This window comes from Taudactylus pleione, unplaced genomic scaffold, assembly GCF_031769625.1.
Source record: "Taudactylus pleione unplaced genomic scaffold, aTauple2 ptg000845l, whole genome shotgun sequence".
NCBI lineage: Eukaryota > Metazoa > Chordata > Amphibia > Anura > Myobatrachidae > Taudactylus > Taudactylus pleione.
The window spans coordinates 4,082,088-4,103,361 of record NW_028285247.1 but is presented as its reverse complement, the minus strand read 5'-3'; the positions used below and the strand labels follow the sequence as shown (position 1 = coordinate 4,103,361).

Below are 21,274 nucleotides of genomic sequence, written 5' to 3'. Positions count from 1 at the left end.
TCACTGTGTCTGATAACATGAGGTTATACTAAATAATCCGTGGCATCCTCAGTTTTACATTCCTCCCTTCTACTATATACACTATGGGCCTGATTCAGAGCTGAACGCTCTGACCAGAGCGCTCGCTCTGAATCAGTGCCCTCCTCCATGAAAATGGAGCGGCCTCCTGGCCGCTCGCATAGCTGTGAGTGACCATCCACAGCATATGCGAGCGTCCATGATGATGGTCGCGACGGTCTTGACCTGCGGTTGGGTCTCGCTGCCGCAAGCCCTGGAGTGATTTTGGCTCTATCAGAGCCAAAATCACTCACACTGACATCACTAGTGATGTCAGTGGGGCCTCCGTCTGGCAGGCACGCCCACCAAAGGGGACGTCCTTGTCAATCAACATCGACAGCACGCCCCCTTTGGTGCGAGACCCGGAGCGATGGAGAGCCCGTTGCTCACCGGGTCTCGCGCATGCGCACGACGGAGCTCCCTCCGTCGTGCGCATGCGCAGTGGGGGAACATCGACCCGCTTGCGAGCGTCCTGCACTCACGAGCGGGTCTGAATGACCCCCTATGGCCACTGCGTCTGACAACATGAGGTTATACTATATAATCCGTGGCATCGCCAGTCTTACATTCTTCCCTTCTACTATATACACTATGGCCACTGTGTCTGATAACATGAGGTTATACTATATAATCCATGGCATCCTCAGTCTTACATTCTTCCCTTCTACTATATACACTATGGCCACTGTGTCTGATAACATGAGGTTGTACTATATAATCCATGGCATCGCCAGTCTTACATTCCTCCCTTCTACTACATACACTATGGTCACTGTGTCTGATAACATGAGGTTATACTATATAATCCATGGCATCCTCAGTCTTACATTCCTCCCTTCTACTATATACACTATGGTCACTGTGTCTGATAACATGAGGTTATACTATATAATCCATGGCATCCTCAGTCTTACATTCCTCCCTTCTACTATATACACTATGGTCACTGTGTCTGATAACATGAGGTTATACTATATAATCCATGGCATCCTCAGTCTTACATTCCTCCCTTCTACTATATACACTATGGTCACTGTGTCTGATAACATGAGGTTGTACTATATAATCCATGGCATCCCCAGTCTTACATTCCTCCCTTCTACTATATACACTATGGTCACTGTGTCTGATAACATGAGGTTATACTATATAATCCATGGCATCCTCAGTCTTACATTCCTCCCTTCTACTACATACACTATGGTCACTGTGTCTGATAACATGAGGTTATACTATATAATCCATGTCATCCTCAGTCTTACATTCCTCCCTTCTACTACATACACTATGGTCACTGTGTCTGATAACATGAGGTTATACTATATAATCCATGGCATCCTCAGTTTTACACTCCTCCCTTCTACTACATACACTATGGTCACTGTGTCTGATAACATGAGGTTATACTATATAATCCATGGCATCCTCAGTTTTACATTCCTCCCTTCTACTACATACATTATGGTCACTGTGTCTGATAACATGAGGTTATACTGTATAATCCATGGCATCCTCAGTGTTACATTCCTCCCTTCTACTATATACACTATGGTCACTGTGTCTGATAACATGAGGTTGTACTATATAATCCATGTCATCCCCAGTCTTACATTCCTCCCTTCTACTATATACACTATGGTCACTGTGTCTGATAACATGAGGTTATACTATATAATCCATGGCATCCTCAGTTTTACATTCCTCCCTTCTACTATATACACTATGGTCACTGTGTCTGATAACATGAGGTTGTACTATATAATCCATGGCATCCCCAGTCTTACATTCCTCCCTTCTACTATATACACTATGGTCACTGTGTCTGATAACATGAGGTTATACTATATAATCCATGGCATCCCCAGTCTTGCATTCCTCCCTTCTACTACATACACTATGGTCACTGTGTCTGATAACATGAGGTTATACTATATAATCCATGGCATCCTCAGTCTTACATTCCTCCCTTCTACTATATACACTATGGTCACTGTGTCTGATAACATGAGGCTATACTATATAATCCATGGTATCGCCAGTCTTACATTCCTCCCTTCTACTATATACATTATGGTCACCGTGTCTGATAACATGGGTTTATACTCAATAATCCATGGCATCCTCAGTCTTACATTCCTCCATTCTACTATATACACTATGGTCACTGTGTCTGATAACATGAGGTTATACTATATAATCCATGGCATCCTCAGTCTTACATTCCTCCCTTCTACTATATACACCATGGTCACTGTGTCTGATAACATGAGGTTATACTATATAATCCATGGCATCCTCAGTCTGACATTCCTCCCTTCTACTACATACATTATGGTCACTGTGTCTGATAACATGAGGCTATACTATATAATCCATGGCATCCTCAGTCTGACATTCCTCCCTTCTACTATATACACTATGGTCACTGTGTCTGATAACATGGGTTTATACTATATAATCCATGGCATGCTCAGTTTTACACTCCTCCCTTCTACTACATACATTATGGACCCTGTTTCTGTGTGGAGTGCCTCTTACAGCCACATGGGAGACAGCTTGCAGACATCTGTTCATACCTGAATTTCTGCGAGAAGTTTTTCACGAGATGTGCTAACCTTCCATCAGTAATCAGGTCTAGAGGAGATTTTCCACGGTGATTGGCATAGTTAATGTCTGCGCCTGATAGTGCCAAAAAGCAGGAAACTGCCATTCCAACATTCAGTTCCATATTCCCAAGCAGGCCAGTAGCTTGCAGCTATTACAAACAAATAAACACATGAAAAAAAGCACAACATATGTAAGTAGAGCCTGAGTACCTTATTCTTTTCATCCTCGAACTCCCACTTGTCTGGGTTGTCCACTTTTTAGCCAATCAAATGATCTGAATGTTCACTGGCCACAGGATATTTCAGTGAGGTGATCTTGTGGGTGGCAGTGACCTGTGCACTTGTGTGATTTGTGTGATTATAGAAAGTAAGGACAGGGCTGCAAGTGCCAGAGAATGTGATCTATGGGATTGGAGGTGAATGAGAGTAGACTGAGGGCTTGATTCACTACCGATCGTAACTGTGAATGCAATCGCGATTACGCACGCAGTACAACTGCGATAGAACGCTAATTTATTGCAATCGCTATGCCGCCACAGCACTACATAAGGACCCCACTTTACCTTACACACATCCAGAATGTTTAGACTGCGAAACCATTGGTACAATCGAGTACCATCGCAGTCTCACACACACTTGCACAAGGTCAGACCTTACTCAGAAATTGCTAACCTCATCGCAGGCTAAGGGCAGAATTTACGAAGCAGCGGCTTCTGTAAACCGCTGCTTCCCGGCGGGTTGCAGGTGAATATTTTAAACGGCACTCAGAGTCAGTGTAAAGCACGCCGGGCTTTATACTGACTCCAGGTGTTGTTTTAAATATGAACCCACAACCCGCCGGGAAGCAGCGGCTTTGCCCTATAAGTTCTCAAGCTGTGTAAGGCATCGCAGTGAATAATTTATGCATGCCCCTGCAACGGCATTCAAACGCACTAGCATGCCTGCATTTTCCTGACCATCCCCTGTCACCACCCACAAACGGCACTTCCTGTTATTCACTATGCGATGAAACTGCGCAGTCACTGCGATTGCAGTCCTGATAGCAGTAGCCGGTTCGCGGACGTGCACTGCGATGGATACGCATGCGTGGTACGTAACATCGGCCGGTTGCGTGCGTATTAGCAGTTGCAATCCAAGCTGAATCAGGCCCTGAGTCTATGCTGGTCAGACTGGCGGATCCAGCCACTAAGATCAGTTTCTTATTGTCACATATATTAGGGGTCTATGTTCTAATAATCGTGGACCAGCTGCGATTATTATCTATTCATATCGCCAGGAATATTTTAATTTTTCCTGAAAAGATCCCCGCTATGTACAAAGGGGAACATGCAGGGACAGCAGTTGCGGTGACCTTTGTCCCTGCGAGTTATATCCCCGGCAAACTGTAGAAGTCTTTCACAGAAGTGAAAGACTTCTCCGGGGGAAGCTGACACTGCACATCCGACCAGAGGCCGTGGGAGAGAGATTGAAAGATTTCTCTCCTGCACCTGGAGCCTCCATAGGCCTAGAGTAGCTTACACCATCTGAAGGTGGTAAACTACTGGGGCTAAACGCCGAAAAGCTTTGCTTTTAGAGTTTAGTAGATAGGGGTCAGATTGTAGACCGCATCGAATATAATGGGGACTGCGATCTGCAGCGCTAATTTGCATTTTGCTGGAGATTTCTGTGAAGTCTCCTGCATTATGATTTTAGTACATAACTACAATACATAAAATTAGGCAGAAACTGCAGTTTCTGCATAATTTTATGTAAAAAAACAGCTTGATATATAGGCCCCAAAGTCACAGATATTAGTGGGAATTATCATACATATACAGTCAGGTCCATAAATATTGGGACATTGACAGAATTTTCATATTTTGGCCTCTATTCACCACCACAATGGCTTTGAAATGAAACAAACAAGATGTGATTTAACTGCAGACTTTCAGATTTCATTTGAGGGTAATTACATCCAAATCAGGTGAACGGTGTAGGAATTACAACGGTTTCTATATGTGCCTCCCACTTTTTAAGGGGTCAAAAGTAATGGGACAAACTAAACAATCCTAAATCTAACTTTCACTTTTTAATACTTTGTTGCAAATCCTTTGCAGGCAATTACAGCCTGAAGTCTGGAACGCATAGACATCACCAGACGCTGGGTTTCATCCCTGGTGATGCTCTGCCAGGCCTCTACTGCAAATGTCTTCAGTTCCTGCTTATTCTTGGGGCATTTTCCCTTCAGTTTTGTCTTCATCAAGTGAAATGCATGCTCAATCGGATTCAGGTCAGGGGATTGACTTGGCCATTGCATAACATTCCACTTTTTAGCCTTAAAAAACTCCTTGGTTGCTTATGCAGTATGCTTCGGGTCATTGTCCATATGCACTGTGAAGCGCCATCCAATGAGTTCTGAAGTATTTGACTGAATATGAGCATATAATATTGCCCGAAACACTTCAGAATTCTTTCTGCTGCTTTTGTCAGCAGTCACATCATCAATAAATACAAGGGAACCAGTTCCACTGGCAGCCATACATGCCCACGCCATGACACTACCACCACCATGCTTCACTGATGAGGTGGTATGTTTTGGATCATGAGCAGTTCCTTTCCTTCTCTTCTCATCACTCTGGTACAAGTTGATCTTTGTCTCATCTGTCCATAGGATACTGTTCCAGAACTGTAATGGCTTTTTTAGATGTTGTTTGGCAAACTCTAATCTGGTCTTCCTGTTTTTGTGGCTCACCAATGGTTTGCATCTTGTGGTGAACCCTCTATATTCACTCTTGTGAAGTCTTCTCTTGATTGTTGACTTTGACACATATACATCTACCTCCTGGAGAGTGTTCTTGATTTGGCCAACTGTTGTGAAGGGGTTTTCCATCACCAGGGAAATAATTCTTTTGTAATCCACCACAGTTGTTTTCCGTGGTCTTCCGGGTCTTTTGGTGTTGCTGAGCTCTCCGGTGCATTCTTTCTTTTTAAGAATGTTCCAAACATTTGATTTGGCCACACCTAATGTTTTTGCTATCTCTCTGATGGGTTTGTTTTGATTTTTCAGCCTAATGATGGCTTGCTTCACTGATAGTGACAGCTCTTTGGATCTCATATTGAGAGTTGATAGCAACTGATTCCAAATGCAAATGTCACACTTAGAATCAACTCCAGACCTTTTACCTGCTTAATTGATAATGAAATAACGAGGGAATAGCTCACACCTGTCCATGAAATAGCTTTTGAGTTGATAGTCCCATTACTTTTGGTCCCTTAAAAAGTGGGAGGCACATATTGAAACTGTTGTAATTCCTACACCGTTCACCCGATTTGGATGTAATTACCCTCAAATTAAATCTGAAAGTCTGCAGTTAAAGCACATCTTATTTGTTTCATTTCAAAACCATTGTGGTGGTGAATAGAGGCAAAAATCTGAAAATTCTGTCAATGTCCCAATATTTATGGACCTGACTGTATGTTTATCAAAATGCCTTTAATTGTTTCAAGACACACACTCTGTTACATGGGGGCAAATGGCCAGTACAGTACATGTACTTTGCTCTAAAGTAGGTAACAAAGAACTTAATGTAGTTACAGTACTCTTTCAGGGCAGCAGAACATACAGCGATTTGTACTAAAGGCAATTCTGGCCTATGGGAAAAGAATACAAAAACATTCATCCATCAACCAACTCACTCACCACTGGGTATATCATAAATAGCAATGAGCAGATAAACTTACAAATATGTTTTATTCATGTACAATCATATGCCTTGAATGCATAAGTAGGCAAGTCTCAGATGGAGTCTAATTCTCAGTTGTCTCATTGATGGCCCATGTAGAGTTATCTCCTTACCTTGCTAAGAACAGCTGAGCCATTGCCTTCTGGCTCCAAGCTTGTGAGGTGCTGCTGTACAAGAACTATGTGCATTGGGGTGTCTCCATCCTCATCTTCTGCATTCACATCGGCCCCTTCTGTCACCAGGACCTGCACTAGGTTGATGTGCCCGTGTGTCACTGCTAGGTGCAGAGGAGACTGGTTCCTGTTGTTCCTGAGATTTACCTCACAGCGGCCCTGTTCCCAGGAGACACAAGTAGAAGGCGTATTGAGCGGGAAACACAGGTGGGGGTTGATTTTCAGGGGGTCTTTTACAGTTGATGTAGGCAATGTATTAAAAAAATTAACTATTAAAATCAGATTTACTTGGTAAAGGATGGAATAGCACTTATCATTAATAAGAATTCCCTCTGTAGTCTCGAGGACCTCAGCACAAAATAGAATTACACTTATGTTTGCTGGGAAGCCGATAAACGTCTGCATGACAAGGTCCAGCTGTGTGTCTCTTCTGCAACACCTTCACTATACTGAACAACTTCTGTGCCTAGACACTTTGTAAATGGCCTCCTCTGTGTTTAGAGTACAGTTGTCCTTCATCACCCATGAAGTACCTCTTTGATTAAGATGTTGACGACTTCCTGGTGGTTGTTGAGCGTAGCTAGATGAAGAGCAGTGAAGCCATCCTCCTTCTTGGAGTCCACCAGCTGCCGTGCCCTCTCTAGGATCTTTCTTGCCGCTCTGAAGAGAATATCACACAGTTTGTGCTATATAGATACAACTCATAAAGCGCTAGGGTTACACCAACACAGATAAGAATGATACATTGGGGAGATTGCAGTTTTGCCTACTGACAGCTCTATGAGATGAGCTCAAGGCCTGATTCAGAGCCGCTCGTAAGCGGCCGCTCGTTCGCTCCAAGCGATGTTCGCACAACTGCGCACGCGTAGTAATACGCATGCGCAAACCATTCATTGCGGTCGGTAATTGTGTGCTCGCAAAATAGCGAATGCCTGCTATTTTGAGTGACAGAATGAGGCGTTTGTGGGTGGTAACAGGGGAAGGTGCTTGAAAACGGGGAGTGGTGATCCAAACGCAGGTGTGCCAAAAGGTCAAAACGGGCGTTTTAAGGGTGTGCATAATTAACAAAGCAGCGTCATCGACCACGTCACTTGGTTGTTTCTTAGCCTGAACTGTTCGCATGATTGCGGTAGAAAAATCCAACCACAAGCACTGCGAGCAGTTCATACGCCTTTCAATGTACTCGATTAATCAAATAAATAGCGGAGATGACGTATGATGCGAGCGGCCAGGGGCTGTCTTTACAAAATAGTGAGCGCATATTTCGTTCGCTCGCTCAGACATAGATGCGTCAACAGACCGCAAAGAGCGAACGGGCAATTTAAATAGACAGCCCCTTTTTCTGGACGAGCGAGCGCAAATAGCGTCCGGCTCTGAATCAGGCCCTCAGTTCTATGAGAATGTCACTCACTCCCTGGCATGTCATTAAACTAATGGTGAATAAAGCACTTTCTAAAGAAAACAGCTTCTAAACAACATATCTATACTAATAAAACAGTCACACACCTCATACACAGTTTGCCATTTGTCAGGACCATGTTAATACAAGGCACATACACATTTCCTGCTATCAGTAGTCAGCTGTGAGTTCTATTAATGACATTGGTTCACCTGGTTTGTTAGTGGGACTGTGCAATTTCACTAATGTGATGTCAGATGTTGAAGGTAAAAAAAGACAATTGCAGTATTAATAGTACATTAAAATGACCATAGTCCAATTGATACAAAATAACTCAGAGCCCATTACAAGTTGAAATAATAAGCCTTTCCCTTTCAGCGACTGGAAATTTTGAATAAGGTGCTATGGGGTATATATCTGAAGCGGCGGCTGCTTCTCTGTGGGTTTGACCTCAACATTTAAAGCAGCACTAATATTATGTGAAAGACACGCCAGGCTTTGCACTTAATAGTTAGTGGCGCTTTAAATTTTTAGATCAAACTGTCTGAGATGAGGCAGCTTGCAAAAGCCACCGCTTTGTAAGACTAACGCCCAGAGCTGGATTAAGGCTTTGGGGGGCCGGGGCACTTAAGACAGGGGGGCCCTAAAGTCTAAAATTAAAATCATGCGTCATCAATCACTAGAGAGAGAATTACGGTACAATTCGGTGGTAAATATTAATATTATATATAGTATATAGGTGTCCTGTAGAAAGGAAAAAGCTGCACTTCACAGACTTTTAAAATAGTTTAAATCTGTTTTAATAGTTACCGATATTTCAAAACTTCTATGGGTCTTTTCCTCAGAGTACATATTTACACTAATTTAAAATGTGGAGTGATGCTTCTTACTTTCTACAAGATACTGTACCTATTTGCTTCTACTAAAGTAGGAGTGCACCCCGGCATACTGTTTCTTTTCCAGAGTGCCAAACTTCACGTGTTAAAGAAACGTGACTTAAGGTGCCCATACTTCTGACAGGTATTTCCACGATCCTGCGACGCGAACGGAAATGCCGATCTGCCGGGTGGAAGCGCCGGCCAACATCGATGTTCAGCGATCCGTCGCAGGATCGCTGAAATATTACATGTTAAATATCCCCGATTTGACGATCGCGATAATTTTTTGATCGCAATTGTCAAATCGGGAAAATCCAACATGTTGGATTTCTACGATCCCGGGTTACAGCATCGCGGGATTGCAGCAATCCATCACAGATGGATGGGGCCCATTACCGATAACCTACATCTCCAACTCATATAGCCAACTGAATAACGTCACTTTTGTCGCATCATAGAGGCATTGTAAAACACAACACAGTTGTTGTGTGCTGAACAGCGATGCGTTCTACCTGCGGCACGCAAACCCCTGCGCTCGTGACCAGTGTACGTTAACCAATGGGTGCTTCAAAAGAGAGTTGCTATGCAACATGATAGTAAAGAAGCAGGTGTAAGCGCTCAAAGAACCTGTATAATCCAGGCAGATATTGATAAAGATGTAAACTGTGCAGAGGCATACAGTAGGTATAACCTATCTCGTCCAGGGGGTAAAATAAAATAGGGACTTGGCCATAGGGACACACAACCCCATCTCCAATTATTGTGTTAAAGTACAAGCATATCACTTCTAGCTATACCAGATATATTTTATATATATATATATATATATATATACACACACACATGTATAATATATATATATATTAGGGATGTGCAGGCTCGGATAGGTTCGAGTTTGCACGTGGAGTTCGGATTTTTCCCTCCAAAAAAACGGAACTCAGAACGAGGCAAAACGTCATCTTACATGGACGAACATCATCATTCCTGGACTTGTCCAGGAATGATGATGTTCGTCCATGTAAGATGACGTTTTGCCTCGTTCTGAGTCCCGTTTTTTTGGAGGGAAAAATCCGAACTCCACGTGCAAACTCGAACCTATCCGAGCCTGCACATCCCTAATAAATAAATATATATATATATATATATATATATATATATACACACACATGTGCACACACATACACATGCAAAGCTATATGACCCAGTGCCTTTAATTACATTTTATTTGGTAAGAAAAAAAATAATTGATCAATACTGTCTTACTTTTTTCTTTTATGATGCTGATGATAGACTTTTATGTGACACAATGCCTCAGCCGCCATCAGCAGCACTGCGGCATGTTCCACCCTTTCTATCTCCATATGCGGCTGTGTGTGTGAGGTGCCCGACGCCCGCCCCCTCCTTCCAAGTCCCGGCCTCTTCCTTGCAGCCTGCGCGCCGTGTGGTCACTGAGAGCCGCAGGCTGCATCTTGTCATCTCATTGGTCCACCGCCGGCCCGACAACCCAGCACTGCTCTGCGGTGCCGGTGGGGACTGTTATGGATATCTTAAGATGGCCACACACTAAACCAACTTACATCCAACCAGCCAACTAGTTGATTGGTTGGAATGAAAATCTGGTAAGGTATGAAAGCAAATGACAATCAGCAATTTGCTCCCAAACGCCAGAAAATGGACAAAAACTGTTGTTTGAACAAATTGTTTAGATCAAACATTTAACAAACTTGTCTGAGCGACCATTTTCATCTGTTTTCTGGTATTTAGGAGCAAATTGCTGATCATCAGTTACTCCCATTCCTTACCAGATTTTCATTCCAACCAATCAACAAGTTGGCTGGTTGGATGTAAGTTGGTCTAGTGTGTGGCCAGCTTTACACAGCGGCTGCTACAGCGCTGGCTGCACCTGCGTTGTAGATCGCGGAAACCGATCTCATCTGTGGTGGGTAGCAGGGGGCCCTCTCCGAGAGGGGGGCCCGGAGGTACATGCCCCCAGTGCCCCCCCTTAATCCGGCCCTGCTAACGCCATGTCTTCCATTTAAAGGCACACAGCAAAGATGGTTTTTTAAGCTTCCCTAGAATAGGAAAATATCTTTGGCAATTCTTGTTTTGATTGCAGGCAGCTGCTGCTGTGGTTTGTGAGTGGGATCACAAAATATGCAACAGAAAGGCTGATGAAAGAGAGCTAGATTTCACAGTGAAGGCTTTTTTTTGTCAGCGTGTCTAGGTTCTCTCTATCATTAACCAATAAGGCTGATTTACCAACGGCAAAGAATGCATAGCCGCACTGGTCTATTTATTATTGCTCAGGTGCATCTATTTACTCAGAGTATTTCTCGGTCCAACATGCTTCCACTTCAGGACCATACCCTGTTATGGCTTACTGCCTGTTGGGGTCTTACGTTTATCATGAAAGTGAGAGAAGACGAGTATTTGTATTACAGTGCTTGATTTGAAAGGTGTTTGTTTTTTTCACACACAAAGGCCACGATTCTATTCAACGCGATGTAAATAGCTCCGGGAGTGAGCTCCCGGAGCTATTCAATACACCGCGCTGCCAAGTCCGACTAAGGATTTCTTCTCTCGTCCCTCCGGGGATGAGAGAAGAAATCCGACAAAAGTCCCGGCGCGAGGCTGTTTTTTGCCCTTCGCGCCTGGAAACCAGCCTCGCGCCGGGAAGTTAGGTCAGGGAATGCCCGTTATCGCGCCTAAACACCCTGTTTAAGGCGCGATAACGAGCCTTCCCCGACCTAACACCGCGCTGAATTGAATAGCTCCGGGAGCTATCTCCCGGCGCTATTTACATCACGTTGAATTGAATCGTCCCCAAAGAGGGGAATTCAATTAGAGGCGAAAAGCCATATTCGCCTGTTTTTTTTGTGAAAAATTTGCCTAAAAAAAAAATTCGCCAAATTCAATTCCAGGACAATTTCGCCTAAGTGGAAACAATTCTCCAAAAATGATTCTCCAATCAACAGCTGGTGAAAAGAAATGCAAAATCTTTATTTTGGGGTGCAAACGTGGGGAAACAACTCAGACCCCTTGGGACAGCTCCCCAAAGGACAAATACGCAAAAAAAACCAGAAACTAAAACCTAAGAACACCCCAAAAAAGACACGTCATTTTTGGGGTGAAAATTTAAAAAGTGGGAGGATAAACATTAAAAGTAGCGAAAAAGACTTCTTGGGGGTCCACAAGTATGGGTCAGGTGTTTTTGGGATTCCAGGTGCATGCAGCAGGTGGATTTTTCACGTTTTTTAAAAGTTCACTTTAGAGACATAAAAACATGCTTGCACCCATTTTCAAGCACCCCAAATTTGACAGGACTACTTATTTTCACCAAAAAATACAGCTTTATGCCATTCTTCACCACTTTTACAAAGACGCTAATAGCAAGCAATTTACACAACTTAAGTACGCAAAATAGTTTTATTAGGGCTATTAGTACACATCTATATTGATTCCCTATGTTAGAGCATCTTTTTCTGGGGTACAGACTGATTTCCCCAATTCTTTCAGTACTTTTCACCTGTTCCGCATTCGCCTATTTCCGTTTTCGCCTGGTTTGCAATTGAATTAGGCGAAAAGTGGGGACGAGCACGGAATAAATTCGCCTCTGAAACAGGCAAATAAAGCGAACAGTCGGACAGGCGAAAACTTCGCCTCTAATTGAATATGGCTCAAAATGCTAATTATTACAAGTATGGGATGAGGTCTGGTCACACTACCTCTTAGCAAGTGTAGAAATCAGGACCTACTGCACTCTCCAGTAAAAGTGGGAACGCCTCCCTAAATGCACCAGCTCATTTAAATAATCTTACACAATGCAAAAGATAGTCTCAAAAGTGAAGCCGGCCCCAACCCACTCAATGGCAGAAAACAGTTTTCACTCCGGCAGACCCGAAACCTCGACCCACACATATATGTATGACACCACAATATGGGTTTGCACTTTCACAGACATGTAAATGAGCCTGTACATATAGTTGGGACATGGTTGAGCTTCACTACTCGCCCCAGTAGAGAAGCGCTGCGATGACGGATTCCCACACAATGGGCAGATGTGTGACTCACAGAAGTGCTTCCAGCTGATGATTGGGGAAATAGTGAGCGCTACAGAATGTCTGTATCTCCTCTAATGGGGCTTTTTCTGCACTAATGATATTGTTTTCTCACTGACCCAGATACAAACAGTGACACAATTTGCTTAGTCATGTCCTGTTCTCTTGGACAGCAGCAGATCTTACAGCGTCATAGTCCTGTAATGTGTACAGAAACCTCCATATTTTCCATGCTCACTGCATCTCCCTTTAGGGAAGGTGTTACTTCATTTTATGGGAATCAGTTACTGGTTGTATCATATTGTACCCAGCAGCATGAGTCAGTCTGAGTACAGGCTTTGCTAGCAGTAAGCAGACATGGCGATGATTATACTACCATGGTGACGGAATCGGAGCAGTCCCAGTTAGGTGCTGATTCTCAGGCAGAAGCAGCCATATGGTGTATGCCTCTAATGGTGGTCACCGGTCTTTCTAACCGGCACTTCTCTGGTGTACATCCGTGCGGAGACTTAGGTGCCGATTGGTGCGTCTTTAGACGCCACCATCAGTTGCCCCGTCGAAACGTGCACTAGTCCTATGGCAGGTGCAGTCTCTCCGTCCAAGTATGGCCTCCTATGTGAGCAGCTACTTTCAGAATCACTCCCATAGTATATTTATACTACAGGCCATCTCCGTGCGTGCGCTAAGCCACCTCCCTGCTACGTCCAGAAACATCCACTACATTTTCAAGAGACTGAGCGTTTCCCGTGCGCCTCAATTGGAACTCCGACTCTGTGACCTCTATCTGGATGAAAGCAGAGGAAAATATCTCTCCACTGTGTACGACATCGGCAGGGCATGCCACTCAGAACCAGGCCCTTAATGTAGAATTCCATTTTTATGTCACTTTTTGAACCCTATTTGCCTCCATATATTTGCTAAATATCTCATTTTATATATAACTTTCTATCTTTCTTCTGTGCTTTTCATTAATGTCTTTAAATCATAAAGTAAACTTGTATGTTTTTTGTTGCCCTTGGACATGATACAAAGCTGATCTTTGATAAATTTGGTTACAATACAGAGCGCCCAGTGGAGGGAAACAAAGATAACTCTCGTGGATGATATAGAGATGACTATAGCCAACTATAAAGGAAAAATGTTCTGATTAGTAAAAGTTTCAGTAAAGTGTGTACAAATTAGTAAATGAAATTAGCATTATCCGAAGGTGGAAAACTTGTTTAAAGAGCTCACTAATGCTGTCCAGTATTTTCCATAGTTTTGAGTATTTTCTTTTCCAATTATATCTCCACCAAGTCAACTGACATAGTCTGAACATTGTAAATGCCACAGGGATTATTATTATTGTCAGTAACGGCCCAGTATGACCAGCCCAGAACACGTAACTGTATGGGTGCATGTTGCATCCAGTAATGTATTATATACTAGGATGTGTTCAATATAAATAAATACAACAATGTGTTATATATCCATGAAAATGTAACTTAGTTACTTAGCACACTGGCTCCTTCCATTCTGTGTTGTCAGCACATGTTGTAAAATGGCCCCTCCCACTTGGTGAGGTCTGCAGATGTCTGCCTGGGGTGGAAGATGGCTGAGGCCAGCTTGGGCTAGTGTGTGTGCATAGTGCAAAATCTCCAGCCTCCCATTATGTGCATTCATTTACTACTGTAACACTAGTCATACATCCTAAACATCTCAGTTTATAGAGAGATAAGCTCATCCTTCTATTATTTGCTTTAGGATTAATATGTTATTTATAACATAAGCTGAATTCCATACCAGATATCACTAGAATACTGGACAGAGTGAGGCCATAGTAGCTTTGGGACATTTACGTTTCCAGGAGACAGAGAGAGGGGAACAAATGTGAATTGCCTCAAAAGCATTTGCTTGTTTTTATAGAGTAGTCAGTGGAAAGGATTCATCACATCAAAGAAAAATATAAATTTTCATAGATGCTCTATTTCAGCAATACAAATGTACATATAGAATGGACAACTGGCGAGCACACCCCAATCCCACTGCTGGTCTCCCTGCACCCCAAACTAAACAGTTGTCCTTACTACAGTACACCCGACTGCTACCCAGCTGTCCTTGTTCCGCCCTAGTGCTACCCTTTATGCACCCCACTGCTGCTTCACTGTTCTCCTTGCACCCAAACTCTGACCAACTGTCCTTCTTGCCCCCTTCTGCTTGCTGGTTGTCCTTCTGGCACCCCAACTCTGACCAGCTATCCTTCTTGTACCCAATGCTTACCAATTTTACAACCTGCTCCCCAATGCTGACCGGCTGCCTCACTGCTGGAGTTTGCTCTCTGCTCCTCACTGCTAGTAGTTGGTAATGCTTTCCTATCACTAGACTGCAGTTCTGCACTGTGACCATGTGTCCCTCTACTAGTTCTTATTCTCTTTGGTGGATGGTCCTTACAGTCTGAGTCAGAGGTGGCCAATACTGTGTACCTATCTTCTACTGTTTAAAACTGGATTTGTCAGAATGTCATATGCTTGATCAAAACGTTACCCTTTTTGTGCCGTACGATACAAATTATTATACCCTAATTTGCTGAACAACTATATGAAAAATACCTAAACAAGAGCTAAAAGAAAGCTAAATTCCTATCACTAAATAACTGACTTAGCATATGGAAACAAATCTTTCTTTTAACATAAAAACGACCTAACAATATATGCCTAACACCAATATAACTACCTAATAACTCTTTCTAATATCCCTCTGGACACTAGAAAATAACTAACACATTACTTATATAGATAATTTTTAAACGTATAAAGCAATCTAAAAACTAATAAACAAAATGTTTATTATAAGCCTACACTAATATGTGCCTTAATACATTATTTTATACTATAAAACAGCTAATAAAAAGGAACAGGTGGTCAAAGCCGTCTGTTATAGCATGGAGGAGAGGAGAGAGACTATAAATGGCATGGCGTGACTTACTGTACCTCCCTACTCTGCACTAAGAGACTGACTGTACACCGGTATATTATTAGTTGTCTATGTTGCAGTGATAACATGACTGAGAACCAAATCTGCCTTATGAAAGGTGCCCGCAGCTGTCTAGCCAATTACGTTTATTTATGGCAAATTAGGCATAAGAGTGCTCTGACCCACTGTAAATCATATATACTGTTGCTGGCTCTGAGCCTGTTTATTTTCTGACACACAGCAACCATAACTATCATCAAGAATAAATCACTTTATTGACTATGTGCAAAGCACTGCAATTTCCTCCCAGGCTAGATCCTCTTCTCTGCTGTAATCTTGTGGTGAACAACAGATTGCCATATATAGATATGTGTTCTCTGTGGCTTATAAATAAGATGTTGTGGTAAAGGGGATGTTATTTCAATTTTATTTAGCCCTAGCCACATGTGGACGGAGGACTGCTAAAAACTTCAAAGAATCTCCTGGTTTCTGACAGGAAGCTTCAGGTCCATCCCTCGGAAATCCCCACTAAATTCTCATGAAAATCCTGTTAAATTGTCTCCTGCACAAAATAGGCAGCCATGTAGCCTATTATATCACTAAGGTGCCAGTGGCATCACTGAAACACTATCTCCTCGAGAATAAAACTAGCCATTGTGATGTGAGGATGATGTGTTGGTAGGAGAACAAGACTATCAGAAACACAAACTTACAGGACATTGCCTTTCAGAGCAGAGTGATGCAGAAGATTAAATCCTTGCTGATTCTGTACAGTGAAATCGATGTTCGGCACCTCGGTAAGGATCTCAATGATGCTTCTGAAATCTGCTGTGATGGCATAGTGCAGCGGTGTGTCCCCTTGTAAGTCCTAAGGGCAGAGACAGCAGGTTACGCACCATCATTCCCTGGTTAATGGAGGAAACCCTGAAACTTCTAGCAGTGCATGTTAAGTTACCAGTAAAGGGGATTTCTGCATTTGGAGGTAAAGGTTTACACATCCCTACTTTCCTCACACTTGTACATCAGTGGTGAGACCTCCCCTAGGATCCCCACCATTTCTGTGTTACAGCCCTGCCAATACTGATTTGTGCTGGGAACCTCTGCCTTAGAAGAGCAAAATAAGGCACCTAGTACATGTACAGATATAACAACCAACTACTGATTGGAAAGTCAGATTTCTTCCAATGAGACTCTTGTTACTGTGATAATGTGCTGACTACATTGCCCTGGTGGTGAGCTTGTGGCTACGGTAGGGTCATTTGCCTATAAGGTCTATTAGGGCAGAGTGCAATGCTCTTCAGCAAAATGCGCTTATTGTATATGAAATATGTGGATTTAGGTTGTAGTGTCCTCTCACAATTTGTCTGCACTTTCTGTATCAACAGCGTATTTAATTCCCATCATTCCTTAGCCACACAGAATTGAGCTTGTTTGGAATGAATTTACCCATGGAAATGAATCTAAACCAAATAGGCCATCAGCACCTGACAGCAGGTGATATTGTAATGCTGCTGTACATTTCATTTTATTTGTACTATAATATTGTAAATTGTTTCATGACTGAAATAAAATGTACTTCCTTCTGTATCTTAACACATCAAGCTTATTATTTGCTATTCAAAAATAGTTTATCACCGACATAACGCGTTTCCCTTTTTCTACAAGACCCACCTGGATATTGATGGCACAGTTGGGACCACACAGGATCTGCACTACCTCTGTGAAGCCTTTATTGACAGCGATGTAGAGAGCAGTGCACTTGGCATTATTGAGTAACTCAGCATTGGCTCCTTTCCCCAGCAATACTCTGACAACGGCAGCTTGGTTTCTGAGAACAAAGTACAAATGTTATAGAGCAGTTCTGTGAACTTGGAAACTTCTGCTAATTGGAAACTCATCTGACTTTAATATAAATTTATAGAACGTAGGAAGCAACGTCTATGCTCTGGGGAAAATTTAAAAAAAGGGTCACATTGTGTCAGCAACTGTTATATAATGTGTCGTAACAAGGATAAAGTTTTAAAGTCTGCTTTAAAAGCAATGGTGACCCCATCCATCTAACAGAGGAACATGTTTTCACTTATCAAAATGAATAATTGTGGCTGAAGATTTTCTGGAAAGCCAATTTATACCATTAAGTTTCATTGCACTTACTTACTTTAATTATAAATGTATATATGGTGCCCCATAAGTATAGGGCCACTCACTTTTTTTAAGCAGGGTCATCACCTTGTAGCCAAGGGGGTTTTAAATGGAGCCCTATGTCAGCATAGAGTGAACTCTGGGCCTAATTCAGCAGACTCATGACACATGTGCAGAACGGGTCTGCGATCCCGCACGCAGACTGCCAGCAGACTGTATGTGATTGACGGTCTGCTGGCGTTTGTGGGCGGGGAGGGGGCACCGATGGACTCCGTTTCCCAAAACGGAGGCATGTCACCGCCATTGGGGGGGGGAAGAGGCCAGGATCTCCGTTGGCTGACAGAGATTTCCTGGCCTCTTACTCTAATCTGCGGCAGCCGGCTACGGGACCCCATGGGTCACGCAGCAGGCCAATGGTCCGCAGAGTATCCGATGCTGCGTTGGACAACACAGCTCGGATACGTAATGCAGCAGGAGGCGTGATACCTCCTGTTGCATTACCATAATTTCAAGGATTGCAATTTCAAAGATGCCTGTGTGCACTACACACTACAGTATATGCCTGCGTGCAGGTTTGCATTTGCGGTCCTTACTGAATCAGGCCCTCTGTCTGACCCTCACTGCAGCTGGCAGTATGGTAGGCGCCCCTGTGGAAGACCCCAGCCGGAAAGGGGCCAAACCTGGACCTATCCCCTGCAGCAGCCGAGGCAGGAGCGGCTGCAGGGATCTGCTAAGGTGCTACCCGGTGCAGTGGTGTATCATTCCGGGCGGCGCTGGTGCTCTGAAGAAGCAGGAAGAAGCTGTGCTGATCAGGGAGAAGCTAGCTGTCAGGTGCTACCTTGGTGCACTACAAGTACTACAATAGCCTGCTCGTTATTTAACCTTCTACTTAAAAGCTGTTTTATAGTGTAAAGACGGTGCATTTTTGTATAATTATATTGTTTTACTTCTTTCTTGTAAAGCCAGCACTGTTAATCTTTAAGTCCAAAATAAAATAGTGTTGGACCCTCCTTCACTGTGTGGTCAATGAGTCTGCAACAGGGGGGAACTGCACAGGCTTGCCTCTCTGTCTCGGGGTGCTGTTCCTGAGCTTTCAGCTGACGAGGTACAAAGTTGCCTCCTCGGAAAGGAACTAAGCACACACCAGGGGACCTGGGCCTTGTGAGTACCACAAAAGAGACACCAGGAAAAGAGAGAGCAAACAAGGGTACCACATATATATAAAAACCAAATGTACTTTAATGTATGTAAAAAAATCATTAATGTGTCTTATAAATGGTAGTAAAGATGTCATCACTTATAATCATTAGGCTGTGAGCTGACAGCTTCAGAAAACATTAGACACTCATATTTTATATATAAGAAATAACTATAAATGTGTCAAGTTGTTTTTATGCACATGTTCTTAATCCTTATTTTAAATATAAAGTTTTGATATACTACCCTATGAGTTTTCTCTGATCTTGTTTTAGTGCTGGGCTGTATTCCGGAATCGGAGACTTTAAGAAGTTTGGGTCTTGATCCATCCATATTTACACCACCAGTTGCAGTGGAATTGAGATAAACTTGAGTATTTTTACTAAATGTACGCAGACTACTTACCCTGAAACCAAATGGGTTTTTACACTATCAGCACCTTCTTGTCTAGTCGTTTGTATAAGAAATAACTAGCCTGTATAAACATCACTGAATTCCAGCAGAGCAGGGGTCTCAGGAGCTACCGTAGTACTGTAGCCACAAAACACTATCCGCACCCACCACCCGTGTTGCTATTGGTGCTGGTGTTCTACGTAATATCCCTGCACTAAGGCATAGATAATCTAATATAAAAATACACAGGAAAGTTGGGAAACACTAACCTATGTAACTATAACACATTTTGGGGTAATCAGCAAATCAATCCCAGTTCTTTGAAGAAAGGACCTGCTTTCACTGGCTCTAGTGCAACTTGCACAATGATAACTCCCCTTCAGCAAGTGAGGGGAGTGTAAGAATACTCCCTCCCTCTCTACAACTCTCATGAAGTCAGTTACCACACTACAGTGACTGCAGGAAGAAGGAACTCAGGATTATCGTTCGCCCTGTGCTTCTTCTGCAGTGATTGGACCGCTGGGGGAGAAGCATCTTGAGAGCCAGGAGATAGGCGAGAAGTTAACTCCTGCTGCTCTGGGCATCTTGCCAACTGATTGGCACAAGCCGCCAAACTGTGTCCTCAGGACGAGGTGAACGCCGGACGAATGTTCCCTGAAACTCCTCCTACCTCCTGTCTGTCACGCTGGGATTGACCTTGATTGGTTCCTGTCTCTATTTCCTCCCTGTGTGAACACTGCTCCAATGCCGGTGATAGCATGTTTCCGGTTATGGTCAGTCTCACGTTTGTTTCAGTTGAGTTCCAGTTCTCCTGTTTGCCTCATTCCTTGTCTGCCGTTTGTACCATCCAGGTGGCACGGTCTGCATAACATCTGCTGTTTGCCGCTTGTGTCATCTAGGCGGCATGGCGTGCACTCGCTGTCCTGAGTGTGCAATCCAGCGTCCAGCGGCTTGTGTCAACTCGGCAGCACTGATCGCACCTCAGCGTCCAAAGTGTGCAACCCAGCACACCATCGCCTGTGTCAACCCAGCAACATTAGCCACACCTCAGCGTCCAATGTGCGCAATTCAGCGCACCAACGCTTGTGTCAACCCAGCGACATAGGCCGCACCTCAGCGTCCAAAGTGTGCAATCTAGCAGTGTCTATCAGCCAAGACATACCAGCCCTCAAGGCTGCCACACAGCCCAAAGGCTGCATCTTGCTTATGGCCCACAGGCTTCTACCAGCCAAGACATACCAGCCCTCAAGGATGCAACCCAGCCCAAAGGCTGCATCTTATTCACGGCTCACAGGCCGCTTCCAGCCAATACATTCCAGTCCTCAAGGCTGCTACATGGCCCAAAGGCCGCATCTACTCATGGCATTAGATGCAGCAAGCCAAGAAACCAACCCTCAAGGTTGCTTCACAGCTCAAAAGCCGCACCGTGGTTAAGACCTACAGGTCATTATTTGCCAAGTGCACCCCTTCTCAAGATTGTGTACAGCCTAAATCCTTCTGACTAATTCGCTATTCCTAATACTGATATGTTTCTCACTTTGTCTAACGGGAGAAATGTCCCTATGCATGGAGGTCAAACTCCTGGCTATGTGGGCGTATACTGAAGGTGCCAGATGATTGGACAAGAGCTGCAGAGTATTCATCCAATGCACACCCCTGTTCCAGCTACTTGATTACGATAAGTTGGAAACTGGATG

The 21,274-nt window shown here is 43.5% G+C and overlaps 1 protein-coding gene across 2 annotated transcripts in view; it reads right to left on the bottom strand.

Annotated features, from left to right (window-relative positions):
- The window catches only part of MIB2 (MIB E3 ubiquitin protein ligase 2), a 173,216-nt gene that overhangs the window by 19,937 nt on the left and 132,005 nt on the right, over positions 1-21,274 (bottom strand). For both annotated transcript variants that reach the window (XM_088458622.1, XM_088458623.1), the window contains 5 exons: positions 17,517-17,673; positions 16,559-16,713; positions 7,092-7,218; positions 6,499-6,717; positions 2,634-2,812 (listed from right to left, as the gene is read on the bottom strand). In XM_088458622.1, the coding sequence (XP_088314748.1) occupies positions 2,634-2,812; positions 6,499-6,717; positions 7,092-7,218; positions 16,559-16,713; positions 17,517-17,673 (837 nt within the window). The remainder of the gene's footprint in view (positions 1-2,633; positions 2,813-6,498; positions 6,718-7,091; positions 7,219-16,558; positions 16,714-17,516; positions 17,674-21,274) is intronic.